General features: G+C 35.9%; 2 protein-coding genes across 4 annotated transcripts; one reads left to right on the plus strand and one right to left on the minus strand.

The window, feature by feature from the left end:
- Positions 1 to 1740: 1740 nt before the first annotated feature.
- LOC111283132 (formin-like protein 4) lies at positions 1741 to 4540 on the plus strand. The gene is made up of 2 exons (XM_022871548.2): positions 1741 to 2960; positions 3076 to 4540. The coding sequence occupies exons 1-2, from the start codon at positions 1843 to 1845 to the stop codon at positions 4379 to 4381; spliced, it is 2424 nt and encodes an 807-aa protein (XP_022727283.1). The 5' UTR covers positions 1741 to 1842; the 3' UTR covers positions 4382 to 4540.
- A 1368-nt stretch (positions 4541 to 5908) lies between these two features.
- On the minus strand, positions 5909 to 10524 carry LOC111282430 (uncharacterized). Of its 3 annotated transcripts, none has more exons than XR_016342146.1 (8): positions 10239 to 10524; positions 9362 to 9997; positions 8788 to 9210; positions 8623 to 8687; positions 7446 to 7550; positions 7256 to 7327; positions 6905 to 7014; positions 5909 to 6478 (listed from the first exon to the last, which is right to left on the minus strand). XR_016342146.1 is itself a non-coding variant. In XM_089760800.1 (6 exons), the coding sequence occupies exons 2-5, from the start codon at positions 9986 to 9988 to the stop codon at positions 7478 to 7480; spliced, it is 1188 nt and encodes a 395-aa protein (XP_089616926.1). In that variant the 5' UTR covers positions 9989 to 9997; positions 10239 to 10433; the 3' UTR covers positions 7190 to 7327; positions 7446 to 7477. The 3 variants fall into 3 exon arrangements, 1 of the variants encoding a protein (XP_089616926.1); XR_016342147.1 differs by having other exon boundaries at positions 6340 to 6478; positions 7406 to 7550; positions 10239 to 10433; XM_089760800.1 differs by lacking the exons at positions 5909 to 6478; positions 6905 to 7014 and having other exon boundaries at positions 7190 to 7327; positions 10239 to 10433.

Below are 10524 nucleotides of genomic sequence, written 5' to 3' on the forward strand. Positions count from 1 at the left end.
AAGCTACTTGAAGAAAATAGTGTCGAACCAATTCCAGATGGCCCTCACAAATTAAGTATAAAGATTAAACTCTACTCAAATTTTATTAGAGTGAGATAGTAGTAAAAGCTAGGGATGGCATCGGGTCGGGTTTTGCTCGCCCCGAACCCGACCCGATTTCATGTTTCATTAAACCCGACTCCGACCCGAATTTTTTTAATATCCTAACCCGACCCGATCCGACAATATGTAAACCGTACCCGACCCGATCCGAAATTAATAAAATATTATTTTATAAAATATCAAATATTATTTTTTAAAATATAAAATATTATTTTTTAAATATAAATATTTAAAAATATCATTATATAAATATATATATAAATAATTAATTAATTAATTAAAAAATAATTTTTTAATAATGTCGGGTCGGGTAGGGTCGGGTTTTAGGTAGACCCGACACCGACCCGACCCCGATTATTATCTAATTTACCCGACCCCGACCCGAAACTCGAAATTAAAAAAAAAAACCCGACCCTATAGGGTCGGGTCGGGCCGAAACCCGTCGAGGACGGGCTTGGTTGCCGTCCCTAGTAAAAGCTCAACCAAAGTTTAGTAAGGAACAATCCAATCCTAGCCCATCTCTTAGCTTTCACATTTGGAAAGTAACTTACTCTATAAACCCAAATGAAGCATATGCTTATAAATATTGAAGCTGTGAAATCCTAATCTTACATTGAGATATTTTAAAAATTTGCTATTATATATAAATAGAGAGTTAAATGAGATATTCAGGTCAAAATAGATAACACCTTACAAGTTAGATATAGGTTTCTACAAATGGTATCATAACCAATTTACTAATCAAACAGATTCTAGAAGAAGTTAAGTGCTACACAATATGAGCTACCTTTAAAATCTCAAAGTCTGATGTAATTCCAGTTTTATGATTTTGTATGTGTTTTGTGTTGAGTTTGACATAGATGTCAAGTTTTATTATAGAAAGTTTGTGACACCCCAATCTCACATCAATATATTCTAAAGATCTGTTATGATATATAAGTAAAAATTTAAACTTATGCTTGTGAGATATTTTTTATGAAATAAAATTATGAGACTTTCGAGTTAAAATGAATAATATCTCATTAATTAAGTGCATGTCTTCATAGAAGTCGAAAACATTTTAAACAGTATACATCATTTGTCTTTGTCTAAAAAAATATAGTATTTTCTCTTTATCCAAAAAAATTTAAAAAAATTTCGTTTTTTAAATATATAACGTAATTTATTATAAAAATAATTATTTTTTAATATTTTTTATTTTCAATATTGATTACATTTTTAAGATAAATATATAATATATTTTCATAATTTATATGTTAAATAAATAATTTTAATAATTTTTATTTTTTTATTAATTTCATAAAATATTAATTAAATCATTTACAAATTAAATAAATAACTAAGTAATTTAAATATAATTATTTATCATATATTATTCATGTGACATCAGCTAATAATATAATTAACAATAATGTAATAAAAGATATTATTAGTTAATTATACATTTTCCTGATCAGACACAACTAAAATAAACAAAGTCAATCTAAATTTATGCAAAATCTATCAAATAAAGTGATTCAAGAAAATGTCATTTTCCCTTCAAAAATATTAAATTCCATGAAACAAAACCCTCCTCAATGTGGAAGCCCGGGAAGGAACAAAAATGTAAAACGAGCAACTACTTTTCTAAAGTGTAAGCGGCGTTGTTTACCAAAACCAAAAGGTAATATTTCATTCCTCAATATTGAGCAAACCAAAACATTTATTTTGCTCTGATTTTCCCCACTATCCAACTCTTTCATGGCTGTCAAGTTTCAGTCTCAGACACTGATTTGTCTCAACCTGGTGGTTGTGTTTTTCATCTCTGTCTTACCTTTCGCTTATTCCCAAGGTTCTCCTCAAAATATTGAAGTTTTCTACCCAATTGAAACTCCATCTCCTGCTCCAGAACCAATTTCACCAAAACCTTCAAGTTTTTTTCCAAGTTCTGCAAGACTACCAGATTCACAACCGCCGCCCCGATCACCATCATCTTCTTCGAATGACACCAATAGTACTATTGCAAAGGCAGTCGCTGCAACTGCTGCAAGCACTGTAGTTATTGCAGGGGTATTCTTCTTTTTCATTAGAAGATATGTTCTTGCACAGCGCAAAAGAGAGAGAGTTGGGGATAGTTTCCAGGAAGGTCAGCCTAGAGTGCCTCCAGATGAGTTTGCAAGAGTTAATGGCAATATAAAGGGGTTAATTGTAGATGAGAATGGTTTGGATGTGATTTATTGGAGACAGCTTCCAGACGGAGAAAACAAGAACGGGTTTCATAAAGAGATTTTGCATGGTCAAAAGGATGAAGGAGGAGGAGGAATGGTTCGAAAAGGATGTCGAAGCAAGAAGGTAAAACCTGTACAAGAAATTCTTCTGTTTCGTGGGAAGTCTTCCACTTCCCATGTTCCACCAGCTGAAGATGATGATTCAAGTGAAAATATTGGTCCTCTACCCCCTTCCCCGTCTCATGGGATTGTCCTAAAAAATGTTGCGAAAACGGATGCAACGGTTCAATCAAAAATTTTGCCTCCAGCATCAATGCCACCTCCACAACCCCTAATCCCACCACCTTTGTTACCAATTCAAAGCAATAAAAGTACAGTTACACCTCAGCCTCCACCTCCACCAGCTCCAGCAAATAGAACTCCTGCACCTCTGCTAGTTCCAGTAAAAAGACCTGCCCCACCACCTCCGCCTCCTAATAAAGTGGGTGGTTCAGCTATGTCTTTGAAACCTCCTCCAGGGGAGTCTTCTGCAGAGAGTGCCACAGAAAATGGAAATAATGAGGTCAAATTGAAGCCATTGCGCTGGGATAAGGTGAACAAGAACGTTGATAATCCGATGGTGTGGGACAAAATCAATGGCGGGTCTTTTAAGTAAGTTCAATTATACTCTTTCTCAAATTTTATGCCAAATTTATGCTTGTTCTGACCAAAAAAAGCAATGTTTTGTTTTACTGATTTTGAGACTTTTTTTCAATTGATTCTTCAGGTTTGATGATGATCTTATGGAAGCTTTATTTGGATATGTTGCAACAAATAGGAAATCCCCTACTAGTAGTAGTAATTCAAAGAATACAAAGAGTACTAACACTAGCTCATCATCACAAATCATGGTGCTTGATGCCCGAAAATCCCAGAACATAGCAATTGTGCTCAAATCTCTGGCTCTCTCTCGTAGGGAACTCCTTGAAGCCCTAAATGAAGGCCAAGGGCTTGAGGCAGATACTGTTGAAAAGCTCATGAGAATTGCCCCCACAGAAGAGGAACAATCCCAAATCCTTGATTTGGATGGAGATCCATCAAGACTTGCCGATGCTGAATCCTTTTTGCTGCACATTTTAAAAGCTATTCCATCAGCCTTCACTCGTCTTAATGCCATGCAATTTAGATCAAACTATGACTCGGAAATTCTCCACATGAAGGAGTCTTTACAAACACTAGAGTTAGGATGCAAGGAGCTTCGCTCTCAAAGACTGTTTATGAAACTCCTGGAAGCAATACTCAAGGCTGGCAATCGCATGAATGCTGGAACTGCCCGAGGGAATGCTCAAGCTTTTAACCTTACATCTCTACTTAAGCTCTCTGACGTTAAAAGCACTGATCAAAAGACTACTCTACTCCACTTTGTGGTAGAAGAAGTAGTCCGGTCTGAAGGAAAGAAATGTTTTGTCAGCAGAAGTCGTAACCTGAGTCGCAGTGGCAGCCGAAGCAGCAATAGTAGCTCTGATCATTCAACATCAAAAGAGGACAGAGAGAAGGAATATATAATGCTTGGCTTACCAGTAGTAGGAGGCCTCAGTGCTGAGTTCACTAATGTGAAGAAAGCAGCCACAATAAATTTCATCACATTCTCTGGCACTTGTTCAGCTCTTACTGCTCGTGTGGAAGAAATTAAACAGCTTGTGTTGCAATGTGCAGCCGATGGAAAAGGGGGATTTGTGCAAGAAATGGAAGGGTTTATTGATGATGCTGAAGAGGAACTAAAGGTTATAAGAGAGGGGCAAAAAAGAGTGATGGATCTTGTAAAAAGAACCACAGAGTATTACGAAACAGGGGCTTCAATGGATCCTTTCCAAATATTTGTTATAGTTAGAGACTTTCTAAGTATGGTCGACCTGGTCTGTGTAGAAATAGCTAGGAATCAGCAAAGGAGGAAGTCATTAACGGCAGATTATGGATCACAATCACCAAATTCACAAGAATCAAGAACCAAAATGAGGTTCCCAATCTTGCCTGCAAATTTCATGAAAGGCAAGTCCAAGAGCAATTCTAGCGAATCGGATGTAGGTTCATGAAAATGAACAGGTCTTCATCACAAAGGCAGTGTACATAAACTTCATAGACAAATTCTATATTCGGATCAAGAAAAGCAAAATGATTTTTGAATTCTTCCATTTGTTTTGTACCAAATACGAATAGGTAAATATATTGAAGTCTGATTTTTCTGATTCAAACTTGTTCCATTGAGTAAGCACCGGGAAAAGCATACGATTTTTGGACTTAAAAGTTCAAAAAATAAGAAGACTGATTTACATGATCAAACAGAAAGAATGGACCATGGTATTAAGAAATTTTGTATTCAAGTGTGCAGCTACAAAAGATCATGCATCAGTGAACCTAATATTAGATTATGTAAATCTGTCAGGATATGTTAATGATAATGATAATGTAAAAAATTCAGAAGTTAGAACTAACTATGACTTACCATGCAAAGAATCAATTAGTTGATCCATATGTCAAACTTCATTGTTTGGTCAATGAAATTAAACAGGAATTCTGCCATCACTCCACTTAAATTTTTTGCATAATCAGTTTTTTTGGGGAGTTAGGTGCGTGTCAAGTATGATATCACCTCATCATGTAGTATCACCAAAGCTGTACATCTCATGTCTCAATTTCAGCGGTGGAATGTCAAAGAAATACATAGCCATTTGTGTCACTATCAGTTCCCACATTGGCTGTTAAATTATAAATCTCCTATGAAAAGATGGCGAATCCATACTTGCTTTGTTTATTTCTAGTTTTTTCCGCTCTGGGAGGAAAGAGTTGTTGAGTCTCAACTATGTCAGTGTCATGATAGCTACAATGTAACACAACCATGATCTAAAACAAGAGTAGTGGTTCTTGCCAACGGCCCAAAGCTAGATATTAAATAGTGGTCACCAGTTGGCAGGAAATAATCGTAAAGAACCAAAAAGGCTGGTAAATTGGTAATGATACACCATGGACTCGATGCTGCCACTTCCTATAACAGGAATTGTGCAATGGTAAACTCCTTAGAATATGAACTCTTGAACAAAAATATCTTGTTTGTGAGGCCTGAAACTCAAGCTGATGATAATGTTTTGTCTGAGTTGTATTTACGTGGCAGTCTCCTGTCACGGCCTACGTTTTCATACATGATTTCATACATTTTATAACAGGAATGTAGTACCATTGGAAAGAGACTTGGTTTATGGTAGTTGGCAGCATCTGACTCAGTAAGGCTGTTAAATTAGATGGACTTTGCTCAAAACAAGGAAGATCCGCACCTTGACTTCAGATTAAGATTGTTCAACAGACTGTTTTGGATTAGTCACTGTTGATGCTTAGTTGAGATTCCAGGCAAAAATCCTAGTCCTAGGTCATTCTTGGAAGTTGGAACTTGAAACATGCTCGAGTTAATCTCAGCTGCTCAGCAAGATTGCAAGTTTGATTGATTGCTGTTCTTAGCACTAGATCCTATGCAAAAATCATGGAAAACGATCTCAAACAAAAAGGGCTGTTGCTGGAACTTTGGTTGATTCAATCTAAATTGTCAAGCAGGATTCGGTACATAAATAAGCATTTTCAGTGGTTCTTTCCTTCCACATTTAATAATTAAAAATTAAATTCCAATCACAGATACGAATTCAATAAACACAACTTCAATCACTGTTTTTTTTTTTTTACATACTACCATCAGAATGTTCATTGTGCATGTGAATAGCTACAATATAGTTTTCTTCCGCTGTATGGTGGGGAAAAGTAAGGGAACTAACAGTTCAATCAAAAGTGGAAAAGCCCCAACCTCTTCTATTTCTCCTGCACCATTATAGGAACACCCCACCTTGACGACAAGATTGAGGCATTTAAATCCACAGCATGTGACTCATCAATGACAGATTCTAGATGGGTTACCAAATAAGCCAACAATATCATAGCATGGGTCCTGAATCAAAACATGCCTTCAAATATACCTTCCCTTGCCCAGCGATTTAGTTTGCCTTCAAAGCTGATGTATTTCTTGCGTCTCTTTTCCAACTGTTTTTCATATTAAACATTCTTGCTTTTTCCTAGGTACTTGTACATGATGCGTGGTTCATTGACCCAAGGAAGCCAGGTTACCAATGGATGTCACTCTTGGTACCTATCTGTGAAATTAAAGATATGAAAAGGCTTAAAAAAGCTGGTTTATCATGGGAAAAAAATTCTGAACTAAGCTTCGATGGATTAAATTACCGTAGGATATATAATGTAACATGATTATGATACCTCTTTTAGAAAGCTTCTGTATAACTTACAAAGATATAAAATTGTCATGATGAGGTTAAGAAAAAAGATTTCCACATTAAGCACTGTAATTAAAATAACAAAAGTACAGGCATGATCAAAATATAAAATTGCAAAAATGTAGGCATTGACAAACTAATTTTTGACCAAAGTGAAAGGAAAATGCATGGAAGTTTTATACATATGCCTCAGCAGGTGATGGAAAAGTATGCTTTAAGATGATTGGCTTTAAAAGTTTCATGTTGGATCACAGGCAAACCATGTGAAATTGAAAACAAGAAAAATACCTTATCAAGAGGACCTTTTGATGTTCTCTGTCCGTGACAAAAACAAGGTAGGGGGTAGCTTTAAAATTAAGGCTCTGCCTTAATTTTTTGATCTCTGCATCTCTGTTATCCTGTATCAATCATATAGTGTTGAGCAATGCCCATTGTCTAAATTAGGTAATCATATGCTAGTATGTTTATTCTGAGAGTGATGAATTTTCTCTCTTAGAATCTGAAAACCAAAATGCCTGTCAGATTTACCCATCTTATGTTATGTTTGATCCATTATTAGACTTTATGAGCATGTGGAGCTGTATCAAGTTGATGGCAAGAATAGGAAGACCTGTCTTCACCAAAGAAAATTAATGGTACCTCTGATTTTGTCTGGAGATATTTTCTCTCAGGTTCTCTAACATTGGATTTTTCTTCCAATTTCTTGGAGAACTGAAATAAAGGATATGAGATGCTGAGATTCTAACTAAAGACAAACAATGTACATCAATGTCAAAAGAAATTGTGCACCTGATACAAAAGGCAAGAGCAAGGAATCTTCATTGCATACCTCCTTTCTTCTCTCTGTTCTTTCATCGCCTTTCAAGCCAAAATAAGATGGAGCAGCCTTTGCATTCTTGCATTCTTTTTCTCCATACTACTAACTCTAGAAGACCTGTTATAAATCAATTAATGCAACAGTGAAGAATTTTCAAGATGACGGAGGCCTTGGGCACATGCATAACTTCTGCTTATAAGTACTGGAATTGATATTTTAAGAATTATTCCCACTTCCTCAGAAAGAAGTCGAGAAGCTGATGGTATGAATTTTAAATTAAGGCAAGGTCTTGCAGGCCTGTAATAAAAGGCCATAAAGAAGCTAATTTTGCTTAAAGTAAATGAGTTTTCTAACAAAAATGTTCATTTCAAGTGGTATTGTCCACTTCGTTAAGTATCAAGTGATCCTACAAATAAAAACTTGTTAACGGTTCAATCCCCAATTCGTCCTCCCCTCCCACAAGCAACTACCCTTTTGTCTTTTGTACTTTCAGCCTCAAAAAGAAATGATGCAGAAAAAAGAGGGAGGGAGCAAAAAAGGATCAACAGAAATGACAAAGCGTGGTAATCATACAATAATTAGTACTTCGGTTGGAAAAAATGGGAAACACAATTGATAGGAGAAAAAGACCGAGCACAATCCTCTTAACTTCACATATAGACTTTTACATGCATAGCCATTGCTCAATAACTCTCTTTCAAACTCCCTTCAATTATGTGCAAATCCTTTTAGACTCACAGCATGATGATTTATTACCTTCAAATATGAGCTAATCCATAAAAAATAACTAAAGTAGCATTTGAGAAGTAAAGAAAAATGAAAATGACAATAAAATAGTAGGTTAGCCCACATGCTACATACTTGAGAACCTAAAATCATTATATCCTACACATGATATTTGAATTCTCACATGCTGAATGCTGAATGATTGCTTTTTCATATTTTCCACACTGTCTTTACCCAATTAATATTAGTTTTGACACAGGAAATAGTTTAAGCTTCAAAAATAGGTTTAATGTGAATGCGGTAGATGACAGCAAATACCTATTTATCCAAAAAAATAAAAGATAGCAGGACATATAGACTGTATCCAACATCAAATCCATACCAGGACTCAACTAGCATGCAATTCCACCAATGCAAGCATGTATGCATTTGTCAACCAAAATCTTTAAACTCAGAAACTTACCCTCCATTCTCCTTTTGTGGAGCAATCAAAGTGGAAAACCTTGGTTCTCTCCCCTTTGCAGGCACCTGCAAGAAAATTTGAAACAAAAGCTCCATGAATGTGAATTTAAATAGTAGGAATAGATATGTCAGGTAGACCTTAAGGATTAAAATGATAACATGGTACCTGTTTTGTTGCTGGAGATTGTTCCTGACTGGAAGGTTTGAATTGGTTATAATTACTCTGAAATGTCTTAAATGCTCGTTTGAAAATGTCCTTATCCCCCATTTTCTCCATAATTAAAGATTTTCTTGTTGCAGCAGCAGCAAGGGAAGCTGGGTCAGAACCTGAGGGACGAAAACTAAAGGACATGTGCAAGGATCTAGGAGCCAATTTCTTGCTTTTTCCCACAGAAGGATTCTTGCTCTTTGGTAAAAAATAAGATAAAGTATTTCCCGTTTTTGATGGAGTTCTTGATGCAGATGATGTAGTAGGAGTTGACGATGGCTTTGATGCTCTAGATGTAGAAAAATGTGGTGTTTTAGTCACAGGGGAGGCGGGTTTCTTCTTTATCCTTGTACCATTCCTTTCCTTATCCACTGATGAAATCTAGACTATCAAAATGAAAGAAGAAAGCATCATATGCCAGAATTTGAAGAGATACACAACAATTTCAGTTGAGTCAAATTTTCCAATATAACAAATCAGTTAAAAAATATGATGATGATGACGATGATGACGATGATAATGATAAACTCACCTTATGAGATTTTTTCGAATGACCCAACTTTATATTTTTATCTTTGATTTTTGTAGTTTTTTCTATGCCCATTTCTGATTTCTGTGGTAACTCCTTCACATCTTGAGACCCCTTGGAAAGAGTTTCCACTTCTTGTTTTACCAAAGCCGCTTCATCTGGAACAGTGTCTTCTGGTTTGTTTAACATTGGACTTCCCACTGCACTATCTATTTTCTCTTTCACTCTCTCAACCGATGAGTTTTGACATTCCGTTGCAATTTCAGGCTCCTCATTCTGCTCATCAGCAACCTCAATTACCAACTTAGTTTCTTGCTTTTCTCCTTCATCTGAGCACCGACCATTAGATTTACCAACCAGATCTCCACAATTTTGATCATCTGAGTTCAAAGATTTACTTTCCATTGGCTTATGCTGAGCCTGTAGCTCAGCTTTTCTTGCAGCAATCTTCTTGTAATGTTCTTCAAAGTAAGCCTTTTTCTTAGCTACTGATCCGGTAGTCGCACACTTCTCAACCTCCTCCAAGTACTTATTTGGCAAGAAAGATGACCATTTCTCCCAAGAAAGTGAATCATTCTCAAATCTACCAAACGAGACTGAGATTCCAAGAGCAGGAATTGAAGAAGCCATCTCTCCAATCTATTTACATGACAAAAAACCAAAATTGAAGCATATCTGAAGCAAAAAACAGAATGACAAATCATAGCAATACCCAAAAACGAAAAAAAAAAAAAAAGCAAGGAAGTGATGCAATTATGAAATGCACATTCTATAAAAAAATCAATACCAGCCAAATCAAATTCGAGAAACAATAATCGAAGGTGAAATAAAAACAAATGGCTGAACATTTTTCCAGATCAAAAGGACAAAACTTGCATACCTCAGCGTCTTGTTTTTAAGCATCTACTATTGATTCACCCGTTAAATTTTCAAAACAAGGAGACTGGAACTTGAATTACCAGAAAGCTACCACATCGGCACACATTCTTTAAGCACACCATAGCCTGGCAGCTGGCATGGGCAGCCTCAATAATCCATTGGAAAACAGACTAAAAAGACTCAAAGAATAAGCAACTCAGAATAAAGACAAAGAAGCCTCGAAAAATGGAACCAAATGTAGGAAATAAGAAGAAAAGAATAATGAGGGCATGTGCTTCTGTCTGTAT

This window comes from Durio zibethinus, chromosome 5, assembly GCF_047325235.1.
Source record: "Durio zibethinus cultivar Kanyao isolate XHJ-2024 chromosome 5, ASM4732523v1, whole genome shotgun sequence".
In the NCBI taxonomy this organism is placed as follows: Eukaryota; Viridiplantae; Streptophyta; class Magnoliopsida; order Malvales; family Malvaceae; genus Durio; species Durio zibethinus.

Excerpts from the sequence above, each read along its gene's own strand:
- LOC111282430 (XM_089760800.1), bottom strand. The coding sequence starts at position 9,988 with ATGGCTTCTTCAATTCCTGCTCTTGGAATCTCAGTCTCGTTTGGTAGA. Across the intron at positions 9,211-9,361 it reads ATTCGAAAAAATCTCATAAG|ATTTCATCAGTGGATAAGGA; the intron begins GTGAGTTTATCA and ends TTGATAGTCTAG. Across the intron at positions 7,551-8,622 it reads CCACAAAAGGAGAATGGAGG|GTCTTCTAGAGTTAGTAGTA; the intron begins GTAAGTTTCTGA and ends GATTTATAACAG.
- LOC111283132 (XM_022871548.2), top strand. The coding sequence starts at position 1,843 with ATGGCTGTCAAGTTTCAGTCTCAGACACTGATTTGTCTCAACCTGGTG. Across the intron at positions 2,961-3,075 it reads ATCAATGGCGGGTCTTTTAA|GTTTGATGATGATCTTATGG; the intron begins GTAAGTTCAATT and ends TTGATTCTTCAG.